At 44.0% G+C, this 26,631-nt stretch overlaps 1 protein-coding gene across 9 annotated transcripts in view; it reads left to right on the top strand.

Moving 5' to 3' along the window:
- tanc2b (tetratricopeptide repeat, ankyrin repeat and coiled-coil containing 2b) overlaps positions 1-26,631 on the top strand; it is a 78,929-nt gene that overhangs the window by 46,347 nt on the left and 5,951 nt on the right. For 5 of the 9 annotated variants that reach the window (XM_086016635.1, XM_086016631.1, XM_086016637.1 and 2 more), the window contains 21 exons: positions 4,623-4,771; positions 7,636-7,819; positions 8,184-8,444; positions 12,619-12,750; positions 15,566-15,604; positions 16,555-16,833; positions 16,913-17,037; positions 18,338-18,569; positions 18,887-19,335; positions 19,412-19,579; positions 19,654-19,814; positions 20,552-20,660; positions 20,922-21,044; positions 21,425-21,661; positions 21,995-22,201; positions 22,913-23,006; positions 23,097-23,230; positions 23,303-23,426; positions 24,265-24,440; positions 24,508-24,640; positions 25,799-25,828. In XM_086016635.1, the coding sequence (XP_085872761.1) occupies positions 4,623-4,771; positions 7,636-7,819; positions 8,184-8,444; positions 12,619-12,750; positions 15,566-15,604; positions 16,555-16,833; positions 16,913-17,037; positions 18,338-18,569; positions 18,887-19,335; positions 19,412-19,579; positions 19,654-19,814; positions 20,552-20,660; positions 20,922-21,044; positions 21,425-21,661; positions 21,995-22,201; positions 22,913-23,006; positions 23,097-23,230; positions 23,303-23,426; positions 24,265-24,440; positions 24,508-24,640; positions 25,799-25,828 (3,546 nt within the window). The remainder of the gene's footprint in view (positions 1-4,622; positions 4,772-7,635; positions 7,820-8,183; positions 8,445-12,618; positions 12,751-15,565; positions 15,605-16,554; positions 16,834-16,912; positions 17,038-18,337; positions 18,570-18,886; positions 19,336-19,411; positions 19,580-19,653; positions 19,815-20,551; positions 20,661-20,921; positions 21,045-21,424; positions 21,662-21,994; positions 22,202-22,912; positions 23,007-23,096; positions 23,231-23,302; positions 23,427-24,264; positions 24,441-24,507; positions 24,641-25,798; positions 25,829-26,631) is intronic. The other 4 variants (XM_086016633.1, XM_086016636.1, XM_086016632.1 and 1 more) reach the window with 4 other exon arrangements.

Raw genomic sequence — 26,631 nt, 5'->3', positions numbered from 1 at the left:
CACCAGTTCCGTGTTGGTACCGTTCGCACAGAACAGCGGCACGGGAAAATAAACGGGCTTCCGAGGTGACATCAGAGGCATAACTGCGTGTCGCCAGGGTCTTCGTCATGAAGTTATCTAATGATCCGGCCTGCCGCTTGCCGTACGAAAGTGCAAGGTCAAATATGTCCAATTATTTTGTTCCAGCTCTCAAGTGGCAGTTTTATAGTTAATCTTAACATGAGTGTGAATGATGCGAGCATGGACAATAGAAATCAATCTCGACGATTTCAACGCCATGTAACAATAAGGAGAACACCTCGCGGGGCCCCACTAACATTGTCAGTAGCCGCAAGTGGCGGGTATTGTTTTCACAAGTATGTTATGTGTGTGCGCGTGCGTGTGTGTAATCATATCTAAATGCGGCCTTGCTGAAACTCACATAGTGTAGCAGGAAAGTCCAGAGGGAATTTGTGGTAAAGGACTATAAAACCGGTCATACATACTGGTACGTTCACTTGAACCCCAACAAAGGGGCCTGGCGATGAGTAGTAAACAAACAAACAAAATAAAAAGTCGCTCTAACTGTTGTCTTTTGTGAACAAATGGCCAAGGAATGTACAGTGTAGAAATGTTGTCTCCAAACACATCCGAAGGTTTTCTGGATCCGAGTGGACGAACTGTAATAATGTGCGTGAACAGGTTCTGTGGGATTATTAGTGTTGCTGCCAAATAGGTCAGATGTTTTGTTGCTGTAGCAGGTGTAAACTGTTACATTGTATTTGCTAATCATCAATTTGTATCTATTAATGAAATCGATGACATAGCACTGTAACATATCTTCTGCTTCTTCTCTGCTTTTTCTCTTGGCAAACAACTTTCCATTTGGAAAAGAAACAACAGTAAAAAAAAAAAAAGAAAGAAAAAAATAGTCATGAAAATAATTTCATCCCTACTCTGATCCTGGTCCAGGTGTTTTGAACCTGCAGAGCCTTCACGTGTGAATGGAACTTTTGAGAAGATAACATCAGAGGAATGTGACGTTCCTGATTATCTACCACCACGCTTTCTTAGCGTGCAAAATATTAGGATGCGTTCCCACCGATGCGAAAAGTGAATTAAGCGTAGTCTGTTTTCCTGCTGCTGCTCTCCGTGCATCCGACTTGTTAGCTCCGTGGTGTCGGAGGTGTCCAGGTGAAAGCTGAGCACTTACCCTGTTATTAATCCGCTTTTTCCCGGAATGCACGGACACGCATTCCTAGCTGTGCGCCCAAAGATAGTTGCCGTGGCAACCATCTGTCTCCCCTTTTGCAGCTCAGGAATCCAGCGGGTGGGGAGTGCGTGTGGCATGTGTGTTTCTGAGATGTTTTCAGGCGTCACGGTGATGAGACGACATCCGCTTGACTTGCTTAGAAGTTTGCCTGATGATTTTCTTTGCAAACGCGAAGCGTGTGCGATTAAAGAGCTCGGATCGCACCTCATAATGTAAACTACGGCTATGATACCAGCTCATTAGTGAGCTAATTAGCTCATTTGTTGCAGTTTGACGTGACCAACAACCATTTGAACGTACTGTATTTTTTTGCTATATTTTTTTTTTTTTTGTCCCAGAAATGCTCATTGTTCACTCAGTGCATCCAAAATCTGTAAATAGTGTAACTCCTTCAAATGTTGAGTTAGCACTTTTTTTCCCCAGAAATAAACAGAATTCCCAGGCATTCTGTCCCATGCAAATGTTGAGTTCAGCTGTCATGATGGCCGTGTGGGCGGAGCTAGGGCGTTGCGGCCAAGAAAGTGGCTACTCATTGTTATCGACTTAGCAATTTTGCGTCAATTTCTGCAACTTTTCCAACCCTTCTAGTGACTTTTTTGGTGGGGGCGGGGGGGAGTACCTGGTAACAAATATAATGACTAACCATACTGAAGTTGTGTTCATTCATTCGAAATTACTTTCGGCCTCCAACTGGCTAAAAAGTCCTTAAAGTTTGCAATTATGGCTTTGATGTTGGTTTTTTTTAATACGCTAGCACAATATTTGTGGTTACAGCAAGGATGGAAAACTTGTATTCATGCTGGCCTACATCGTAGTTGTAATTGCCCTCAAGGGCCTTTTATAACGGTAAAAGCATGAATGACTAACCAATGAATTATGAATATGCCAAAAATCATACTTCGGGATGTACCTTAGATCAGTTCACATTCACTGCAGTAAGGGAACAAATTGCTTATCCCTTGTGTAAATAGTAACAGATTTAATAATCATATTGCATTATTGTTCCTGCATTTAATATCATTTTTATGACTACTTTTGAGCAGAAGTAAAGGACTTTTTGGGGCAAGCTTTCACAAACCATATAAAACGACATCGCACAGACTTCAGATTGAAAATATAGATCAGAGGGGTCCCAAGTTTGACCCGAGGACCATTTAAATATCAAATATTCAAATATTTAATATTACATGTTACCATATAAGTATTTTTTCATTTTCGAATGTTTTAAGTTAAATGTTACAAGATATCATTATTTTTTTTATTTTTATTTTTTTTTTTTATCTTTGAATATGTTTAACTGCTAAACTATTTTGACCTGCAGTAAATTAAATTGGTTTAAGCATGTTTAAAAAAACATATTGTGGCCCTAAGTGAAAAAACTTTGGGCGTCCCTTATCTAGATGGACGCGCATGATCCTATCACCCAAGATATGTCAAAATACCCTGTTTTTGATTGTGCCTATTTTGAAAATGGCTTTCTCAGTCCCTGACTGGCCCTAACTTTGAATTTATGGATTTGATTTTGGTTTTCTAACCGCTTAAGATTAAAACTGCCTGTTTATTTGTAGACACTGCCTTAGTCTAATGTCATGACATGACATTATTCTGTCTAACGGACGCTGCAATTACCTGCCGGTCTGGTCCGACCTGCCCTGCTGGTAAACGACGACAACAGAAGAAGCAAAGTGAGCGTCTCGGCTGTTTATATAAGCTCGGACCGTCCCGCTCGCTCATCCAATTACAGCCAGTCGGTTCGGGAACACTCCAGGGAGTGAAGGCAACCTGGAGGGGCGTGCTGCAGTCTCACGACCTAATATGATATCATGCTAATAAGGAAGGCGGCTGCAAAATACATAACTACAGTGAGGGTTTTTTTTTTTCCTTTAACTATTGTCTCGCCTAATTTGTTGTCATTTTCATTGTGGGCGTGTTAGCAGGAAGATGTTAACATTAAGCAGCAGCTATAATTTGTGCATGGTGTGTAAGCATTTAGCTCAAAGCTGCGTAGCTAACGCGGTGTAGCATCACAGGACTGTTAGCATTTCATATTGCCAGGTTAAATTATTGTTGGAAAAATTTGTGTTTCCGGTTACAAGCCGTTACTTGGTTGAGCAAAAGTTTGAAGTAGGAGCCAGTCCACTCAAGTGACGTGATCAAAAAGGAGCAATTAAAATACTGTTATGACCCCACCTGTGGGCAAGGGCTGCTACGGGCATCGATGAACTTTCAGCCGTTTATTGAACACAATAGGCAACAGTAAAAAAAAACTAACAAATACAAAATGAGAACACACGCAAGTAGCTGCTGTAGGCCGCAACTCACATCGAGACACTCACACACAGTTTAACCAACTCCAGCTCGTGATGTCACTCACATGGCCATGCCTCTTAAAGAACACATCCAACCAATGATTAAAAAAAAATCTTATGTCGTACAGTTAAATAAATACTGAAGGACAAAGTGTCATAAAAGTCAAATGTTCTGCCTGTTATTCTTTATTATTGTAAGCATCGGGACTGCAAAATGTGATTTTATGCTTTATACAATATATTTTTTAATTAATCTTCAGACTAATCGTGTATTGTAATAGCGATTATCGTAATTGGCCTAAAGAAATCCATATCTTCCAAAGCCCTATCTTTAATAAAACTTTACATTGTCTTCTGTGTTCTTTTTTTTTTTATTATGGTTTTCATAATACAGTGCTATTTTTCTTATTTAAAGGCAACAATGAAATTGATATTATTGGTTGGCTGGAACGGTTTAATGGCATTCAAATTATTTTTAAAAAATGATTTGATATTAGGGTGAATTCGGTTGGGTACAGAACAAATTAAACTTGTGAGTCAAGGTACGGCTGTAAGTACTACATCAGGCGCTTGTGTTGATTTTGCCATTTTGGGCATACGGATGTCAGCATTTACATTAGTTCAAAGCTCCACATGTTCTATTGTTGTTTTAGGTAGGTTTTTTTTTTTTTTTCTGAAGGTGGAGCTTTATTTTTCCCTCCTCATTGCAATGAGCCTGTGCAAACAGGACAGTGGGGCGTCGCCTCGGCCGCTTTGTCTGGCGTCGTCTAACAGGTGAGCGGCGTATCTTGTTACGTCGGGCATGTTGTCGCAGAAGAGGAGCGGCTGTCAGCGAGTAGGCACGAGTGACATTTGCTTCTCTCCAAAGACTCGTGAATGAAGGCACTTTGGACTTTGTTTAAGACGTCCGGGCAGCGAGCTGGGGATGCGGGTGCGATGCGTCCAGGTGGACGTCGCCTCTTATTTTAGCACCTGCTGCTGCTTTTGTTTATTTTGTTTTGTTTTTTCTTCCACCTCACACTCAGTCTCAACCTCTTCTCTCCTTCCCGCTGCCTCTGCAGGGGAGTCGAGCCAGGAGCTGGGCCCCCCTCCCACGGTGGATGAAGCCGCCAACACATTGATGACGCGCCTGGGCTTCCTTCTGGGAGACAAAGCGAGCGAGGGGCCAGCCGGTCCCCACTTCGGCATGGAGGAGCCCGAGGCCAGACAGGTGAGAGGATGTGGCTCTTATTTTGAAATTCCCACTGGCAGGATGCAAAACACCATTCAAATCACCTATTGTATTGAAGTCATTGTTGGATGTTGTAATAGTACTCACAGTACCTTAGAATGACTTTGTAATAATGATTTGAAATGATAACTATATTTTTCGCAGAATGACTATCTATATACTATATTGCATCTTTGTTTTTGAAAACTAACACTTTATTCTCATATGGTACCTTTCATGGAACATGACTTTATTCTTAGAACTTTTATTCTATAACAAAATGTTTTGTTTTTTTTAGCTTAACATTGTGAGGTCTTTCTCTTGAAAATAGGCAACCTTTGCAATTCCTTTGGTAGGCAAAAAAGTTTGAAAACCCCTGAATAATGTCTTATTCATTGAACCCCACTTGCAAGATGTCACATTTTTCAGCAAGTACAAGCAGCAATGATAGCATTTGATTGCATAATTCCACTCAATAGTTGAATGTGTTCTCTATGACTATGTCATGGTAGCTTGTGGCCAAATAATACAATAAGCTGTTATTACGCAACTAAAATAGACTAATTCTATAAACCCAGTTTTTTTTGTTTGTTTGTTTTTTAAATCACATTTTGCATCAGCATGTGAAAGTGATGACATTTAATCTCAAAACTCCACTTGGCAGTTGAGCATGAGGTGTTGATATGTTATCTTTGTGGCCAAAGGAGTAGACTAATCCTTTATTGCCGGACGAATAAAGGCTTATTCTATGAATCCTGATTGTATCGAGTCACATTTTGCACAAGTACATGCGGAAATAATGGCACACCATTTAATTTGATTTCAGAAGTCCACTTCAGACTCTAAATAGCTCTGTCTAATTGATGATATGGCTAAACAATACACTGAGCCTTTATGGAACTAATAAGGGCTTCTTCTCTGAACCCCGCTTGGATGCAATCACATTTTGCACAGGTACATATGGAAATGTCTCGATAACTCTAAACTGTGAAGTCGGAGTATCTATGTGGCTTACTCGTGCAATAAGCAGCTCCTGTGAGACTCTAGGAGCCCCGCTTGCATAGTCACATTTTGCACAAGTTCATGTATAAATGATGGCCTTTGATCTTTCAAAAATATTCACTTCATAGCTGTTATCTTTGTAGCCAAGGAATAGACTCGTGTTTGAGGCTTATTCTACATACGCCACTTGTATGGCGTCGCATTTTGCACAGGTACAGTACGTGTTGCAAACGAAAGCTTTGTGTGATGGACCAACTGCTGCTTGAAGTGAGCGTTGCTGTAACGGGCGGGGGTGTAGAAAGCGAGAGAGGTTGATTCAAGCGCCTCTTTTTTAAGAGACGTGACTCACGCCGGCCGCCTGCTGCACTCTGTGTCCGCTCGTCTTGTTTCGCTTACCTGCCCTAAAGTACAATGCAAACATGTTGAGTGCACTGCTTTGCCTCGCAAAAACAAGATGCAGATGAAATTGCCACATTATGAAATGATTGCTGGTACTGTCTCGCTTAGAGTGATGATGAACATTTAGCTGTGAGTATCCAGTGAAGTCAGATAAAACGGCTAACCTAGCACACACTAAATTAAGACAATCGGGGGCTGATTTGGGGCATTTAGCACAAAGCTCCACAGCTACCACAGAACAGTTAACATGCTATGCTATCATGCTAAATTAAATAAAGGCTTATCAGCAAACAAACATTTTTTTTGCTTGTATTAATGTTGTTTGATCTGGTCAATGTTGGTATAGGGATGTTAGCATTTGCACAAAGCTCTGTTGCTACCTTAGCATAGCATCACATGATTGCTAGTTTTCCATGTCAATATTCGATCACGTAAAATTAAACAGCTAGCAGGCTATAAATAAGACATATTTTGTTTGTGTTGATGTTGTATTGTTGTTAGTATTTCGCTCAAACCTCCACAGTTGCGTTTACACATTACGCATTCATACGAATTGCTAGCATAGGTCGGCAAAATGCTATCATGCAACAAACAAAACAAACACTGTTTCTCTATATGAAGAACGCAGAGTACGGTCTTGTGAAATCGCCAAGTACAGTCTTCCTAAGATCGTGGGCGATCTTTCTAAGAATGTCTGTTTTGGGACGGCTGTGTACTTGTGTGTACTCTTATTGGACTTGATCTTGTATATACCTCGGACACACGTTTACTAGATAGAGTACAGTATTTAGGTGTTGAATCAGAATCTATTTTTTCACCATTGTCAGTAAAAGCGTCACAACTAGGATTTATTTTTCAGTCCAACCGTGCAATAGCAGAAACAATGTGCAGCGGACTGCAGGTGTGAAGTTTTAACCAAACAAATGGAAGTTGCTGAGACAATGCGAATTTTTGAGCACTTCTACTTGGTAGTAGCTTGTGCGGATATATGTCGTGTCTAACGAGCACGAGTGCGTTACACAGTCAGGTGGATGTAGCCTTGAGCACCACTTCACCTTTCCTCTCCTCTCAACGGAGACCTCCACACACTTCACATACACGTGCATGAATGTTTTATGCTCGGGTGCGTCTGTGAGGGCTCGCAGCAGCCGCTTTTTCTTTATATTTTGGCTCCCCTGCGGTGCTCGCTCTGCTAACCTGAGCTGACGCACTGGGGACTCACTGCAGGGAGACAAACAATGAGTCTCTTCCTAGCTTGCGTGTGAGCTGCGTCGGAAAAGTTCCATGACCGCCGTCACAAAAGATAGATTTCAAATCCAAACTATGAAGTTTTCGCTTCGTGGAGTCTTAAACGCACTTTCCCAGTCTTCTCTGCCACGCTTTCATGCATTCCTGGAAGTATTCTACCATCTTGGTCTTCAAAACGACATGTTCGTGTAATGTTTGTGTGTTTGTCTCCCGAGGGCCAGAACCAGCGCATCAGCCCATGCTCCACGCTGACCAGCAGCACCGCATCGCCCCCCGCGGGCAGCCCCTGCTCCACTTTGCCCCCCACCATGTCGGGCCAGGCGGGCACCAGGGAGTGCGCCTACGGCTCGGTCACCAGTCCCACCTCCACGCTGGAGAGCCGGGACAGCGGAATCATCGGTGAGAGTGCCTCCAAGTGTCCCGGAAAGACTTCAGAAGTAGGATGAAGGGTTAAAAATGTGGATTTCAAACCTGGGCTTTAGGTTCAAGTTTCAAATTAGCAGTTGAGTTCTGGGTTAGGGGGTGTTTCAAATTAAGTGTTATCGCATCTGAGTTAGGGTTGTAAATTTAGGTTGCAAATGAGGGTGTCAAGCTAAAGTTTGGATTTCAGATTTGGGTTTCAAGGCAGGGTTAAGGTTTCAATTTAAATTTGGGGTTTTATGCAAAGGGTTAGGTTTAAAGTTTCTAGTGAGTGTTGACAATGCCGGGTTGGCTTGCGAATTGTCCAAGCATGGTTCTCAACCAGCATGATTTGTCTGTGCAGCCACGCTGACCAGCTACTCCGAGAACATGGAGCGTGGCGGCGGCAAGCACGGCGGCGGCACGGAGGGCTCGCGTGGCAACCTGAAGCTGTGGCAGTCGCAGAAATCAGGCATGGACTCCTTCCTGTACCGCGTGGACGAGAACATGACGGCGTCCACGTACAGCCTCAACAAGATCCCCGAGCGCAGCCTGGAGAGCATGTCCTCGCACTTGGCCCACTCCGTCCCCTTGTACCTCATGCCCCGACCCAATTCTGTGGCCGGTGAGTCCCCTCCATATCCCCCCCCCCCTCCCCCGGCAGAAATATGCTTACTCAGCTTTTGAAAACACTGGCAGCAGTGACATATTTCGACACCCAACCTCTTTGCTCCTTTCTTTTCCTGCTTGCTTTTTTCCTTCGTTGTTGCCCTTTTATAGTCAGAATTCAAATTAGGGTTCCAGGTTCGGGTTTCAAGCTTGGTTTAGGTGTTTCGAAGCCAAGGTTGGAGTTTGAAATTCTGGTTTCATGCTCGTAACTTGCTGATCGGGTCGCCTGTAAAGCACTTTAAAAGATGCATGATGGGAAAACCGGGAAAGCCTGAAACAGCACAATTCCGTAATCCCTCCTTCTCGCTTTTTCCCCCCACCGCAAGGAGCCATCCTGACGCCGGCTTCTGATTGGCCGATCCCGCGCGGGCGGCGGTACATCAAAAGCCTCGGGCGTTAACGGCTTCTATCCCCCCGAGTGAGGAAGCCGCGCTTTCATGTGCGAAGGGGGGGAGGAAGGCAGGAAGTGAGGCGGGCGGCCACGTCCGTTAACCTCATGTAGACGCAGAAGCGCTCTCCCGTCAGGAGGAGGAATGCCGTCCACGATCCTCCAATAAATGCCTCGCCTCCATTATTCAGCACATCAGGGCAATCTTGCAGCCGCCATTATCGACATTCACGCGTGATTATATTATGTTGCCAAATAATGTGCCAATCACTATTTCATTCCTAACATTCTCCCTTCCATTCATCGGTTTAAACCGTTTTCCACCTTCCTGCTTACCTTCGTAACATCCTCCTTTGCACCAGTTTAAAGAGCTTTTCCTCCTCTTTCCTTCCCCAAATGCTTCCGTCTTCCTCCTTTTGCTGCCGTCGACGTGCCTCGGTGCAGACTTCTCCCGTTGGCACAGCAGCAGCGGACGTGATGCGAACAGACTGCTGCATTGCAGATAGACAAGATGAGCACACAGATTGGAGTCCTCGCATTGAAAATTGAGAAAATGGAGCCTTTTCAGCTCAGTGGCCCTGAGTCATTCCTCCTTGGTTTAGCAGCAGATTAATGTCTCCTCTTGCTCCTCTCGGAGACTAAGTTATAGAACCCCCCTCAACACAGCCCAACCCCTTCAGGGCCAAGCCTTTCAATGTTCTCATTTGCCATTTTACTCCCACTTTGGGAAGCCCGTGCAGTTTCCGTTTTGGCCCTCAGAAGTACGCTTGATTCGTCAGGACCAGAATAGGGCAGAAAGGGTGCTGTCGTCCACCAGGGGTTAGTGGGATGCACTCGCAGGATTACCAGGACATGCTAACATGCTTTATTCCAAATTGGAATATGGTAATAAGGTCCACCAAGATTAAAGAGAAATCATACTCATTTATGGCTTTTGGGATTGAGGGCTGAGACTCAGTGGTAATTGGGCTGAAAATAGTTATTAGAGGTGGTAAAGTAGCAAGCACTGGGCATTTGTTGGTCAACATGGCATGGTCTTTTCTGATCCTTCGAGTGTCAAAGGTCATCCTGCTCTACAGGTGCTGTGCATGCTAATACACCGGAGCGATCTAAGCAGATGTGTATGGTAGAGATAGACCGATATGCTTTTTTCAGGGCCGATACCGATTATTAGTAGTCAAGGAGGCCGATAACCGATATTTGGAGCCGATATTTCAAAATGACAGAAATTTTAAACTTTCACATATCTTTGTTTTGATTTCCACAGTTTTAAATCGATTTATTATCGGCCAGCAGAGTTTAAAAAAAAAAAAGGCAGATGCCGATATTAGTCAAAAAGCCAAATAACCGATAATCGGCCCGGCCGATAATCGGTCTATTCCTAGCGTATGGCAATGACATCAGAAATGTTCGGGGTGACAGAAGGTAGCATAAAACCTATTTATATGGAGTCATTCTTAATGTGGTTTATTATTTTTGAAGTATTTCCACTGGGGTTCAAACTTCCGATTATTATCAGCTAACAAAATTACTCTGGCCTAACTTTTAGATTCGATTAGTTTATGTAGAGCCTCATAAGGGCTCATGGGAAACTAATGGTGTTAATCATAGTGTCGAGTATGCGACGAATGACATGTTAGTGTCTGCTTGTCAGGTTCCTTGTGGGTTTGATGTCACCGAAAGCACTGCCTCTCTAGATGATGCGGGGAAAGGACTGGTTCACTTTTGGAAGTGGTGGAAGATAGCAGCTGCTCTGTTTATGAAGTAATTTGAACTCAAAATGGCCTTTAATTGTCAGTCTGCTGAGTTGTTGTTGTGCGAGTGCAATGATAATGACTGAGATGTTAGATTAGATCAAATCTAATCTGAAGTGGATCTGCAGGCTTTAAAGGCACAATGGCTCTGATTTGGATATTTTTTTTTTTTTTTTAATAGTCGCCTTGCTTGTACAACACTAATCTATCCATTCAGTAAAAAAAAATGGTGGTGGTCTTCCCCTCGTCTATTTTTTGCTAGCGTCCCTTCATCCCCGCTGACGTTCGTTATCAGGAATCGTCTTTGCCCTCGTTTGTCGCGAGGCGAGGTTGGGCTGTGAAGGTCTATCACGTCTGCGGCGTTCTAATCTCATTGCATATTGGTCGCGAAACAATCAGCAGCCAGCGTCGGGCTTCATGAATAAGACATTCATCTGCGCGGCTAATTAATCCTGAGAGATCTGGCGAGTGACAGACGGCGAGAGGAGGGAATTCTGCAGGGCGGGCGATCGCATCCGCCGAGGCTTCCATCGCCTCTGGAGTCCATCTTGTTGCAAGCGCTTTTCCCATGCACACTTACTTGGCCACTTAAGACTGTTACAGCATGTATGGAAAGCCGATTGAGTATTCGATATCCTTGGTATCCATTTTAAGTACAATCTTTGTCGCAATTCAGCGCACTAGTAGAAGGACTCTTACTCGTAATGTTTTTCTACTTAGAGGTGCCACTTAAAGAGGAAGTCTACCCAAACTTTTTTTTTTCCAAGAATATGTTCTATGCAGGCTCACTGGTTGAAACAAGGCATTCTGATAAATATTGCGTTTGTGGAATAAGAGTTAATCCACCCGTTTTTAGCCATTTCTGGGGCGGCCATTTTGTGACATCTGTCGACTGACAATGACATCACAACGATCAATCACGGCTGACCTGTTTTCTGAAGCTGAGCCCTGATTGGTCGATATATGAGTCCTGGGACATTGTGATGTCATTTTCAGTCAAACATTTTTTGCAGATGCTTATATCCTGGTGCAAATGTAGACTTTTCGGGTTCCCGAGCACAACCACCTAACACTCATTCAGTCGTGCCCCATGGAAAGAAAGTAACTAAATAAATAAATATGTATAAATAATGTCAGTAGCTCCACCAATCAACAGGAAATTGCGTGGACATGTTTATAAGAACAGGACACATGAAAAAAGCCTCAAGGACCCAAGCTCCAAACTGAACAGGAAGTTAGCCATTTTGGTTTGAAGCAGCCATTTTGGGCACATTTCAATCCTACTATATGGGAATTTGCCCAAATGAGCCACAATTGGAAGAAGAGTCTTAGACAGATGGGCGACTCTAATTTGCCAAGCCTCTTGCCTACGACGTGTAATGTGGGTGGAGAATGGTGTCAAAGTTTGATGATCATTTGGAAGATTTGCCCTGCCAGGGCCCAGTCATCACCGTTTGCTTTCCTTGCAATTAGCCTTCGGCACCTGTTTACCGATTAACACTGAATTCGATGAAAAAGTGAAACGGGATGTTCCTGTGCTTGGACTTGATCGGTGCGGGCAGCTCTCATTTTTATGATTGCGGTCATAGTTTGTCGTGGTCGCCAAACGTTTGTATTCTTATGAGCTCCTCGTGTAGCTAATTAAAACATTCGAACCAGGTCTCAGCATGCTGCTGCAGCATGTTACACCAGAGCGGCACTCTGTTGAGCACAGACCTCTTCCAAGCTAAGGGTGAATTTTGTCTTCCAGATTCATTAATTATTTACCTAGAAATGAAAGAAAAATGACCTAACCTAAATCACATTATATTGTTATTACCTCTGTAAATGCAACTTTGTGTTATTACTTGTTGGAAAGGCAAAATGGTTGTAGGACAAGAAAAACAACATAAAAATTGCACACTTCATGTTGTGGTGATTGTACTGCTGTATTTTCATACTTGATAGTCATAATAATTAGTCTTTTTTTGGGGTGTGGGGGTTTGCAGCCACCAGTTCGGCCCATCTGGAGGACCTGGCCTACCTTGACGAGCAGAGACACGCCCCCTTGCGCACCTCGCTGCGCATGCCCAGACAGAGCACCACCTGCGGGCCTGGCCGCTCAGGGCAGGACCTGAGAGGTCAGTACGTGCGCGCGCACACGCACACGCATGCACACTAATTGTGAGTGAAAAGCCGACCAATCACAGTAGGGTCCGATTGTGACATCCAGAAAGGCGGGACTTAATGATCTTACGATGACTGGGCATTCCCGTCGTGGTCCCACTGTCCTTCCTCTTCCTTCCGTGCATTCTTCCTCTGTCATCTTTGCATCTTTTCTCTTCCTTCCTTGCATCTGATTTTTCCTTCCCTGCGTCCTTCCTCTTCCTTGTTTTTTGCATCTTCGCATTCCCTCTTTGCCTCTACCTCTTCTTTCCTTTTTTTTCTTCTTCCTTGCGTCCTCCTCTTCCTACCTTGGGTTCACCTCTTCCTTTCCTTGGCTCCACTTCTTCAGTCCTTCCTTCCTTTCAGTTTCTCTTCCTTCCTTGCCTCCTCCTCTTCCTTCCTTTTACCTCTTCATTCCCTGCCTCTTCCTCTTCTGTACCCCTCTTGCTTTTTTGTGGCCTCCTTCATCTCCTCGCATCCTTATCTGTCTCATCTTCCTTCCCTACCTCCCTCTTCCTTCTTCCTGTCTTCCCTGCATCTTCCTCTCCCTTCCTTGCCTTATCTTCTTCCCTCCCTTAGATACACTTCTTCCTTCCTTACATCCTTTCCCTATGTTCTTTTTGTCTGCCTTTTCTTTCCTTGCATCGTCTTCATTCCATGCATCCTCCTCTTCCTTCCTTGCATCCTTCTTTGCCCTCCTTGAACCCCCCTATTCCTTCCCCGCATCCTCCTCTTCATTCCTTATCCTTATCTTGCATTCCCCGGTTCTTTCCTTTCATCCATTTCTTCTTTCCTTGGATTCTGCCTCTTCCTTCACTGCCTCCTTCTCTTCCTTCCCTACCATCCATCCATCCATCCTTTCTCGCATCCTTCTCTTTCTCCCATGCATCCTCCCCTTCCTTCCTCGCGTCCTCCTCTACCTCTTCCTCCCGCTCAAGACCGCTCAGCCACCGTGAGTCATCGTCACCTGGTGAATAATTCAAACGTCTGGCAGCCGTCTGGCCACTGAGCTTTCCGTGGTTGCGGGCGATGGAGGATGCGGAGGAGGTGGGCGGTGTTGCTCAATGTCACCCTAGGGTGGCAAAAGGTGCGTTCGGGAAGTGTTTGATGACTGAAGAAGCATCCATCTTTCCGCCAACAATTCCCCACGCCCTCATTGAATACATGGCCGCCATCTTTTCCTGGAGTAGCGGATGCCGCGGTGCAACGTATTTTGCAAAACGAGAGCCTAGCCATGAGCCCCTAACCCTAGTTTGAAACAATTTGACAGCCTTACCCCGGCTGGAAACCATAAAACAGACTTAAAGCCCTAATACGAAACCATAATCCTAGTCTGGCTGTAATCGTAATTTGAAACGCAAAATATGCTTGAAACCCTAACCTGAGTTTGAAGCCGTAACCTTTGCCGGGAAGGCATCAGCTTTGAGCCTCCCTGAGTTGAATTGGATTAGCCACACTTAAAACAGCCGCACAGAATAGAGTTTTTGTTGCGTCACATTCTATCTTTCACCCAAACGAAGGGCCCTTACATCAGCACGAGTGGGACTTTCTTCCTTTTCATTAGGATTCCTGGAAACTTTACTAGCAGCACTTTAGAGACAAAGAGAGAGCGAGCGACTGTATGTGGCCAAGGAAAACGATCAAGAGGAAATATGGGCTCGTTATCGCACCTAGCCGGGGCTCTTTAGCAACCAGCCATTTGCAGAGGACACACTAATGTACTTTAGACAACCCTGCCAAACACTACGCAGAAATGCTGCATCATGCGCAGACACACCCCTTCGCCGGTTCTTTACAAGACCTGGCAACCGCGCAAAGCGAGGTCCGTTAAGGCTTGCTGAGAGGAGTTTGGTGTGGAAGAACAAGCCTGGCAAAAAGTCCCTTAACCCCTGAAACAGCAGCTGTCATTTTCCAGGCTTATCCTCATCTGGATTTCAAACCCACCGACATGTATGCGGACAGTATGAATAATAATAATAATGAAAGCCTGAACCGTCCGTTGGCTAAATCATTTCAAAATGTGACGGTAGTACAGACATCTGTTGATTTTAATTCTCCACAGATTCAACTGGTCATGTTGTCTTCCACGTGGCTTGATAGACATTTCTCATAGTTGCTTTTTGGGTTTTTTTTAAAAGGAAATAAACTTGACACCTTCCTTTCAATCATGATTTCACAAGACCGCAACGCTTCAACATGATTTATGCCCGAACAAATTTGATATGCCTCCTAATCAAAGTTGTTTTTCCCAATGGTTTGTAGTGCTGAGTGATAATCTGTACCGGCAGGCTTCTAATACGCTCCAGTTGTCGTAACTTTACGTCGGAATAAACTTTATATGACAAACTAATCGAAATGGTGTTTTGCAGAGTAGGTTTGTTTGTTTTCATGAGATGTATGCGCAACTAATGATTGGCCTACTCAGTCATGTGACTCACTCATGGAAAGTAGTTGGGTTTTTTTTTTGCCAGCTTCAGAGGTAGCGTCAAAGGCGGGGCAGCTCCTGTATGAAAAGCAAGAGCAGAGGGATGGAACAGGAATGTGAAGTTTAACACCCGACAATCACTTTCCCCACCTTTGTCGAGTCGTGGAAAATTGTCAAACACATCTGATGGAAATTTGTTTCCCGAATGGCTGTTCTGTTTTGCAAGGACACGGAATGTTGACACGCCACAGCACAAAATAATTTGCTGCTTTTTCTTGTTTTCACACAGAACATGCCGCTACCTTTTTCCCCCTTCACTTGAACTCCCTTAAGACGCTTTTTGTCTTCTGTTTGCTTTGCCTCAGGTTCCGCTAACAACTCCCATGCCTGGCAGTCACAGTCACGTGAGTCAAGTTATTTTTCTCTGTCCCAGAATGTCCACTTTTATGTCCCATTGTATTCCTTTTCATTCCATAGTGTCCCATAATATCCCATCTTGAGCCTCAGAATGTTCGATCATTTCCCCGCATGTCCCATTTTGCTCTGTAGTGCCCATTGATTTCCCCTATTATGTCCCATTTTATTCCATAGTGTCCCATAAGGTCCCTTTTATGTCCCATCATGTCCCATTAGGTGTCATTTTGTCCCCCAGTGTCCCCTCCGCTGACCCGTTTGAAATGTAGTCTAGCAACTCCCCCTAGTGTCAGGATAAGGCGAGAAGTGAGAAGTCACTCTTGATTGCAATGGTCTGCGTGAAACCAAATACTTGTCACAAGTCAGTCTGCATCAAAGACCAAACCTTGTGATCAAGTTAATTTTCTTGTGATTCCGCATTTTTGCAACAACCAGGAATGTGTGATGAAAGGGGCTGACAAAATATCACAATGTTTGCCAGTGTTGTCTGCTTCAATTCAAACTAAAACATGAAACCTTAATGTCTTGAAAGGCTATTTTGATACCCCAAATGAAGCTTGAAACCATAACCCTTGGCTTCAAACTTTACTTGAAAATCTTAATTGAAACTCTAACCCCAATTTGAATCCCTAACCTATACTTGAACTCCCATTTTGAAACACTATCTCTCTTGAAACCCCAAGATTAAACTCTATGCCTGTTGAGACTGTATTGAAACCCTAACCTCGGCTTGAATTCCTAATTTTAAGCCCCCACCTGGGCTTGTAACTCTAAATTGACGCCTAACCAGCTGTATCACAAAAATGCCACTGTAGTAGTGGAAACGTCTTTTTAGAAAATGAATCGAGGGCCTCTCATTGTGATCACGGGCCGCCAGTTGCCCCTCCCTAAATGCTTTCCTCTGCCAAGTGAATCTTCTTCATTGTCTTTTCTGACCCAGCAGTACGTTTTGCGCCGTACCGGCCCCAGGACATCACCCTGAAACCGCTGCTTTTCGAGGTGCCGTCCATCACGGTGGACTCTGTGTTCACCGGTCGCGAGTGGCTCTTCCAGGAGATCGACGGCCACCTCAACCGGCCCGGCAGCAGCCGCGGCGTGATCGTCGTCGGCAACATCGGCTTCGGCAAGACGGCCATCGTCTCCCGCCTGGTGGCGCTCAGCTGCCACGGCACGCGCATGCGGCAGATCGCCTCCGACAGCCCGCAGGCCTCGCCCAAACGTAAAAATTCCTCCAAATGTAATTCAAAAGCAAAAATGTTATGAAATACAATATTGTGATTAGGAATGTGCGTGTCCAGATGGCGAGGGGCTCCCTCTCAGCCAGCCCCAGCCCACGCACGGCACGCTGGGCGGGGGCAGCTGTCCCGGCACCCCTGAGATGAGGCGGCGCCAGGAGGAGTCCATGAGGAGACTTGCCTCTCAGGTACACGGCGCCCATTCTGTTATCATACTTTGACTTAAATTAAAATAGATCATAATAATACATAATAAAGTAAAAACATGAAGCTATTTTCTACAACAACAACAAAAAAAAAGAAAGAATTATCAGTTTTGGTTTGGGCTTTTCTTTTACGCAGACAAAATGGTGTGCGAACGAAAACAATGTTTTAATATGAACATTTCCTCTAAAAAAAGGAATTTTTTTAATGTATAAAAAAAAATACCAGCAAACAATGGTTTGGTTTGGATTTTTTTAAGGGACTGTGTACCAACAAATAAACTGTTTGACTACGGCCCTTTCCAGGATGAAATTAAAGTTTTAAATTTTTCCTCATAATCTTGGTAGTCGTGTCGTGCGTCCCACGTGTACTGTACAACGTGTGAGGACACCCGATCCCCCGCCGCGACGCATGCATTATGCATGTGTGTTTAAAAAAGAAAAAACAACTTAGCCAGGGAGTCTTATGAAATATTAATCCACGCAGAATGTCACTTCCCAGCTCTGCTATTAGATCTTGTTAAGTCTGCATATTAATAATTGAGCTCACTCGCTTTTTCAAAATCCAACTTATTTTTTTGTTTTACATCCTCCCATTGTTCCCATTCCACTATGGATGGAAGTTTGTCTTTTATTTTTGCCTTTTTTGTTCATTTTGTAGAATATTCTTTGACATTTTTTGTCTAAATCATGAATACAAAAAATAACAATATAATGTTTATATATACAGTATATGACAGATAAATTACTTAAATGTAATTTCAGAAATATTTAAATGACATGTAATTATAGTTAAGTAACTTATAGCTATTCAAAAGATATAATAAATAATTTCTTAAAACAATTTTATCATTTAATTTAGAATAATTGCAATGTTTTTTTTATTATTATTAATGGTTCAGGTAAAAATGTATTACAATTAGGTTATTTAATAGTTAAACCATGTATATCATAGATAATGATACAGAAAAAAATAAAAAATATATTAGTTTGAAAAACGTGAAACAAGTGAATGTAGAATATCTAATTAAATGTTTTTGTTTTAAGTTATTGAGCAACATTTCGTAATACAAATCATCAAATAAATTCATGTGAATGGATTCATTTGCATGATTCATGTCGCTCGTTGTGAAACGTGATAGCGGCTTCACGCTCGGCTCCTGACGTCCTTGAGGCCGACGTGGTCTCTCTGCGGACGAAGGCGATGAATTATTAACATCTGAAAAGCAAAATGGAACAACAGTGTCAACTTCCTGTTTCCCCTCCACTCTGCCACCTCCTCCAGGTGGTGGCTTACCATTACTGCCAAGCGGACAACGCCTACACCTGCCTGGTGCCCGAGTTTGTGCACAACGTGGCGGCGCTGCTGTGCCGCTCGCCTCACCTGGCGGCCTACAGGGAGCAGATGCTGCGCGAGCCGCACCTCCAGAGCGTGCTGAGCCTGCGCTCCTGCGTCCAAGACCCGCTGGCATCCTTCAGGAGGGGCGTACTCGAACCCTTGGATGCTCTCCATAAAGGTAACGGCGACACATGTCTAGATTTTGAGTAGAGTGCTTTTCAAGTGCCTTTTTATTATTTAATTAGCTATTTTGTTTTGGATTATAAATATGGCACATTTATACTTTTTTTAGAGCAAGGGGTGCGCCCCCCCCCCCCAAAAAAAAGATTTCCTTGATAAAGTACAATTTTTAGCACAAAAACAACCCAATAGTCCTCAATTTTTTTTCAAGGTGCCAACAAACATAAAGGTTAAATATGATCATATTTTGTGCACAAGATTGATTTTTTAAACTCACCTCACATATATGTATATATATATTTTATAACTCTCCAGAGAGGAAGATCAACTCGGAGGAGGACCTGATCGTCCTCATCGACGGCCTGAACGAGGCCGAGTTCCACAAGCCCGACTACGGCGACACCATTGTCTCCTTCCTCTGCAAGACCATCCACAAATTCCCCCCCTGGCTCAAGCTGGTGGTCACGGTGCGCACCACCTTGCAGGAGATCACCAACCCGCTGCCTTTCCACCGCATCTCGCTGGACGGCCTGGAGGAGAACGACGCCATCGACCAGGACTTGCAGGGTTACATCCTGCACCGCATCCACAGCAGCCCGGAGATCCAGAACAACATCTCGCTCAACGGCAAGATGGACAACACCACCTTCGGCAAACTCAGCGGACATCTCAAGGCCCTCAGTCAGGGCTCCTACCTGTACCTCAAACTCACCTTTGACCTTATCGAGAAGGGCTACCTGGTCCTCAAGAGCTCCAGCTATAAGGTGAAACCTCCAAAAAGGATTTCAACATGCATTTTATGTGCCTACTCTTCTGATCCTTCTTTCCTTCCTCCCTCAGGTGGTTCCGGTCAACCTGGCCGAGGTGTACCTGCTGCAGTGCAACATGCGCTTCCCCACGCAATCGTCGTTCGAGCGGGCGCTGCCTCTGCTCAACGTGGCCGTGGCCTCGCTGCACCCGCTCACCGACGAGCAAATCTACCAGGCCATCAACGCCGGCTCGCTGCAGGTGCGACCTGATCCGCACTCTTGACAGGAGATGTGAAACGGCGAAGCTACGTGCTAACCGTGGTGCTCATCCAGGGTACGCTGGATTGGGAGGATTTCCAGCAGCGTGTGGACAACCTGTCAGTCTTCCTGGTGAAGAGGCGCGACGGCACCCGCATGTTCGTCCACCCGTCATTCCGGGAGTGGCTGATATGGCGGGAGGAAGGCGAGAAGACCAAGTTCCTGTGTGATCCCAGGTCAGACAATGTTCTTTTATCGTTGTTGTGGTTTTGATGCAGACCAATTTACTGGGGAAAAAAAGCAACAACATTTATACAGTATTTTTTCGTTGTTTTTGTATGAATGGAAAACTGACCAACAAAAACAGTTTTCAGGGGGTGCACCAAGAAATATTAGTACGTATGACCATTTCCTCAGTGAAATAATTTTTTAAATGAAAAAAACCCAAGCAATTTACTAGAAAGAAACAGGAAGAGTTTGCACAAATGAATCAAATTTAAATTAAGTCTCGCAATTTCCTTGATAAAATAGTTTTAATGCAAAATAATTTATTGGGAAAAAAAAGTAGTATCCACAGGTTTGTTTTTGCCTTTTTCTCTGAATGGATGCAGCAGCAAATAAAAAGCTTCATATGATGACCATTGCCTCGATAAAATTCGTAATATTTCAACCATAATAGAGCTTGAAACCGTATTCAGAAAAATGACATGCATCTGTTTGTGTCTGTAGTAGCCTGATGGAAAAAAATGCACTGTGGTTGATACTAAACATTTGTTATGAGCCACACAATTTGGGTAAAGCCCAAATATAGTGTGTGAATAAGCCATACACATTAGTCAGTCAATCATTAGCATCTCATTAGTCACCATCAAGGTTAGGATTATTTTCCCCCCTGAGGAAGTGTTTCACGCCATAAATGAACAAGTGTTTTCATGATTCAAGCGGCTAAAAGTTGCGTTTGTGCGTTCACAAGGAGCGGCCACACCCTGCTGGCCTTCTGGTTCTCGCGGCAGGAGAACAAGCTGAACCGGCAGCAGACCATCGAGCTGGGCCACCACATCCTCAAAGCACATATCTTCAAGGTACTGGCTGGCTTGCATGTTCGCAAACACTCCTACAATTGCAAGAAAAAGTATGCGAAACCTTGAAATAACCTCGATTTCCGCATAGATTGGTCATATATCCGAAGTCGCGGCAATAGACGCAAATTGTTCTTGTAGCACACGTAACTCAACTTTATTTATAGAGAACGACTGCAGCCGTAACATTCATTTTCTTGCATGTATATATTGTATATAAATCGAAACACAAATGTTACAACTGGATTGCGCCATCTGTTCAAGGGTCTCAGTAAGAAAGTGGGCGTGTCCTCGTCCATCTTGCAAGGCCTATGGGTGTCTTACAGCACAGAGGGTCTGTCGGCAGCGCTGTCGTCATTGAGGAACCTCTACACGCCCAACATCAAGGTGAGCTGCAAATGACTGAAATGAATTAAACGTAATGTTTTTGTTTGTGTTTTTTTTGCAATAATTCACAGATGAATGGTTAATTCAATACATTTCCTTGAAATACAAAAATGAGAGCAAAAATGACAATATTGTGTTGAGTGTCTTCCCTCCTCATTTCGTGCGTTGTTTACTCTCGATTGGTGTAAACCTGACAGGAATATGTCATGAGCCAATAATTTATTTATTGGGACAATCATGAATTAAAATGCTAACATGTATTTTTTTTTTCATTTTAAAAATGATAATAAAATATTTGCAAAATATTTCGATGTCAGTGTTATGGACAGGAACAAACTATTTTTGCAAGTTTAGAAACAAATTTGTATGTGTGTTTGCAGGTGAGTCGGTTGCTGATGCTGGGCGGGGCCAACGTCAACTACCGCACCGAGGTGCTCAACAACGCCCCCGTGCTGTGCGTCCACGCCCACCTGGGCTACATGGACATGGTGGCCCTGCTGCTGGAATTCGGCGCCTATACCGACGCCCCCTCAGAGAGCGGTCTGACGCCGCTCGGCTATGCCGCCGCCGGCGGTCACATGGCCATCGTGACGGCGCTGTGTCGTAAGAGAGCCAAGGTGCGTGTCACGGGGTTTGACTCAAGAGTCAGACTGAAGCCAAACTTAGGACTTGGACTTGGTGTGAGTGGATTATTGATGTTTCTTTATGTTGACTGCGGGCTGTAAAAGAAATTGCCCCTCGGGGATAATAAAGTTCACCTCGACCTTGCCCTTGACCATGGTATTCATGACACTTGACTGTGAGCGTTATGTCCTTTATATATATATATGTTTAAATGTATAGACAAAGTAATAGACAACGCTTGACTAGATTGGTTTGAAGTAATTTGGAACTTGAAACTTTGTTGCCAGTGCATCCAGTTGACACCGAACTCTTTGATGGTCTTCCAGGTGGACCACCTGGACAGGAATGGGCAGTGCGCGCTGGTGCACGCCGCCCTCCGGGGTCACATGGAGGTGGTGAAGTTCCTCATCCAGTGCGACTGGAGCGGCGGGTCGGCGCAGCACTCGCCGCAGACCCAGCAGCAGGCCACCTTCACCAAGAGCCACGCCGTCCAGCAGGCCCTCGTCGCCGCCGCCAGTATGGGCTACACGGAGGTAACACCGCCGAACGTCCCGGGGTCATTTTTACGGGCTCGCCAAAACATCCAATGAAATGAATACATTTGAATATGTTGTGTGACAATGGTTCATGGTTTAAATTCAATTGAATTGTTTTGATATTGAAATATGTACGATATGTTATTTTTACAACATATCATGGGGCAACAATTACATTTAACCAAGCAAATAAATATAATGTAATGTTATTTATGTTACATATAGACAACTAACCACGCACACGCACATTCACACTGAAGGGCATTTTTTTTATGCTGTGGGACAACAGATATTTGAACACAAACATTGTGGCACACATGTAAAAATGCAATATAACAATACTCCGGCACATATTCTTTATCCTCTGCAAAAAAAGACTAAGATTACCTCAGTTTACTGAGCCGTTTGTGACTGTTGTGTATTACTCGCACACGCCAGAAAGAGCTGCACAATGAATGCATGAAATCATGTTTATAATTCTTTACAGTATTTAATTATACTGTTTGTTATTATAACGTGAAATACTATAGAGTGCCATTTTTTTCTCGATTGGAAACATGTTATGAAACGGATTAGGGGCATTTCCATTCACTTGAATGGGTAAAGATGGTTTGAGTTTTTTAAGATATGTGCTGTACATCAATTAGCATTACGGCAACACTTGTATTTTTATATCAACCATTTTTTTTTCTCAAATTTGCTCCTCAGATTGTGTCCTACCTGCTGGACTTGCCGGAGAAAGATGAGGAGGAGGTGGAGCGAGCGCAGATCAACAACTTTGACTCGCTGTGGGGCGAGACAGGTGAGTGCGGGCCTCTCGCATGTTACCAACGAACGCATCTGTCATGTGACGTTGCCCCTCCTCCTCTTCTTCCTCTGCCTCCTCGTCCAGCTCTGACGGCAGCCTCGGGTCGGGGGAAGCTGGAGGTGTGCCGCCTGCTGCTGGAGCAAGGTGCCGCCGTGGCCCAGTCCAACCGGCGAGGCATCGTGCCGCTGTTCAGCGCCGTCAGACAGGGCCACTGGCAGGTCAGCATGTTCGAGAGCAGTATTGATTGTCATCATAATAATCATAAGTAATCATATTGTTTTGTGTGTCAGATAGTGGACCTTCTCCTGACGCACGGTGCCGACGTCAACTTGGCGGACAAACAGGGCCGCACGCCGCTTATGATGGCCGCTTCGGAGGGACACCTGGGAACGGTGGAGTTTCTGCTCTCGCAAGGTCAGTGTCGTTTGCGCGAGCGTCAGTGTTGTGTGAATGCTGAAGAACATTTGTGAATGGTGAAAGGGTGTTTGAGCCCCATATTAATATTATTATTCTGCCGCTTTTTTGTTCTTTTTTTCTTAAATTCCCCAAATCCCAACTTTTCCCACGAGTCCACATTTACGTGAAAAAAATCCCACTCAATAAATGGAAATATTTTATGAATTATTCCTCAAATCACTGCATCTTCAAAGTATTCAACTCATTTTGTTACATACTGGTATTTATTTTTCACATTCACAAAATTCCTACATTTTTCATAATTTCACCTTCTCTTTTTTCTTTTTTTTTTTAAATTCCAGAAAGAGACGGAGACATTTTACAAATTTAGCTAATCCTTCTAGATTTCTTAACTAATTCAAATGATTCCAAATTCAAAATGATCTGCTTAATCAGGACACCATGTGTTAAATCATTTTCATTTTCACATTGTTTTTCCATATGACAAGAAAGGGGTCGGATAGAAGGCAACTGTGAAGGCGGTCATGCTGAACATTTTTATCACTGCTTGTGTCAAAATGAAGCTCCTGAACTCACTTCACAATAGTGCCTCGGAAGCAAGATGGCGTCAAATCGATGGTGGTGTGTTTTTCAGCAAATAATGGAGGATAGGTTCCCAAATAAATCGGAGAATTTGACAATGCTGACTGGCGAATATGTAGAGGTTCAATGTATGCCCACATATTTTGAAAAAAAAAATTCAGACTCACGATAGAACACAAACTTACCCAGAAATGGCAACCTTTGTACGTTTTACTTGGGTAGAATCTCATTACTTTTTCCGCCTGTGCGACAGGAGCCTCCCTGTCCCTGACGGACAAGGAGGGTCTGACGGCGCTCAGCTGGGGCTGCCTCAAGGGTCACCTGCCGGTGGTCCGATGCCTGGTGGAGAGCGGCGCCGCCACCGACCACGCCGACAAGAACGGCCGAACGCCGCTTGACCTGGCCGCCTTCTACGGCGACTCTGACGTGGTCGGTGAACCGAGTGGGGACCAAATGTCGACCAAGGCTCCATATTCACATCCATAATCATCTTCAGGTGCAGTTCTTGGTGGACCACGGCGCCATGATCGAGCACGTGGACTACAGCGGCATGCGTCCTCTGGACCGGGCGGTGGGCTGCAGGAACACGTCGGTGGTGGTGGCCCTGCTCAAGAAAGGCGCCAAGATAGGTGAGACCAGACACATCGTGGCCACCTCACTCATGTGCCTGCTGCCACAGGAGCATGAGGCGCATGGCCGACCACTCACTCAAATTGCAACACCATTACTGGGGTACCTTGCAAGACATTTATTTTAAATGTGCCACTTGTCCTCATCTAAAAACAATATTGTGGGTCATTTTATGCTCAAAACAATGAAAAAGGCGAGACCAATGGAGGCGACCTCCCCTTTAAAACAATAGAACGTTATTATAATGTATGTCTTTAACTCATTCACTGCCAAAAACATTTTTATACATCTTTTCACAGTCCAGCCATTCAATCCCAGGAATTTATTTATATATTTTTTTTCAAATGCTAGGTTAAAAGAGGGTCTGAAAATGTCTGGCAGTTAATGAGTTAACATTTTTTATGGAAGGTCAACCAATTTACCGGGTGCACTGCACATAATGATTAGCTTTATTTTATCTGCATTTCAGGTTGGTTACAGCATCTATTTAGCACTTTCTTGTCAGAATAATGCTATATTTGATTGAAAATGTAATATTTTGTTTTGCTATGAGAAGTCACTGAGTGTTGCTGGCTCGTGGTCATGTGGTTGAGGCAACCACGCCAAATAAGACTAAACAGCAGGCATGTATCGCTACTTTGCAAAAACTGAAATTAAATACCTTCAATCAAGATTGTTCTTGACCAAGCAATTTTTTTTAGCTGTTGTTAAAAACTCTTGCCAAGTCAAATTCTCCTGTTCTATAGGTGGATAATAGTTCTTAAATGAAACAATATATTCTTCATATATTTTTTTTTCCCCCAAAGTCCAGTTTTTTGCAGTGTAATGTACGTCATCCGCACTTCCCACCACTGCTGCTGCTATTTGTGTCTATCGTCGTCTGACTTTCTCTTTCCTGCATGTTCTCTTGTCATCCTTCTCGCAATTGCTTTCTTTCTGTCCCGGAGGCAGGTCGTTAATAGCGCTTGTGATGTACAGTATTTCTTTTATTTTTTCCATTATTTTGCTTCTCACTGCTGCTTTTTTTTTTGTGTTTCTTTTCTCACTCCTCCACCTCCATTGCCTCTTTTTTCTCTTTCTTCTCCCACGCTCCCACACTCTTCCTCCTCTTCTCACCTTTAACCCCCGCCCCGCCTCGCCTCTCCCTCCGGTCCCAGGATGTCAGACGCTGCCCAGTCGGCCCCGAGGTAAAGCCAAGGCTGTCGACTTCCCACCCCAGCAGGCATTTTGACAGCTCTATCTCCTTTCTCTGTGTTGTCTGTGTTTCCTCCCGAGCGTCTGCGGGCCAGCTTTTAGCTTTAGCTAACTAAAGTGACTAATAGGTGTACGCTTTGAGGTAGATGGTCTGAGCCGCTTCCTGGCAGCATGGATGCATGACAGCAGCCTCCGAGCGACACTGACTGCGTGGTTGTTTTGTTGTTGTTGTTGGTTTTTTTTTGTGTTTGTTTTGTTTTTTTTTAGCAGGAAGTGCATGCACGACATTGTACCCGCCGCCGCCGCGTACCGAGGTCGCTCGCAGCCATCCTGACGTCACCCGACGCCCTTCACCTCCGGCGGCGGGACTCCTCCTGCCGCCTTGTGTTTTTCTGTCGCCTTGTTGTTTCTTGTGCCTTTGTGGTGTTTTGTTTGTTTGTGTGTCACAGATTACCCATTCACTTAAAATGACTTCAGCCGGACGTAATCAGTGCATTCAGAAAGGATGCACGGCACTTTACTTTTTTCTAAATTTTGTTATGATATAGTAAGGCTGGGCACAATTCTGTGCTCAAGGGCGTAGTTTGTAAAACAGACAGATAGGTTGGTTCATTTATAGATCAGGTAAAAAAATAAAAAAAAACACTGACAAAACAATTAGAATAAAAGTATGCGTGTAAAATGTTTTAAAAAAATGTAAACTAGAAATATGCCTTTTTAATTGTATGATTGACAATTTGTAATTTATTAACACAATATTTTATAAGTTAAATATGACCAGTTCTCCTGATTTTTG

The sequence above is a fragment of the Filicampus tigris genome, chromosome 19 (assembly GCF_054856515.1).
Source record: "Filicampus tigris isolate MCC_2025a chromosome 19, RoL_Ftig_1.0, whole genome shotgun sequence".
NCBI lineage: Eukaryota > Metazoa > Chordata > Actinopteri > Syngnathiformes > Syngnathidae > Filicampus > Filicampus tigris.
This window is presented reverse-complemented; position numbering and strand designations above follow the sequence as displayed.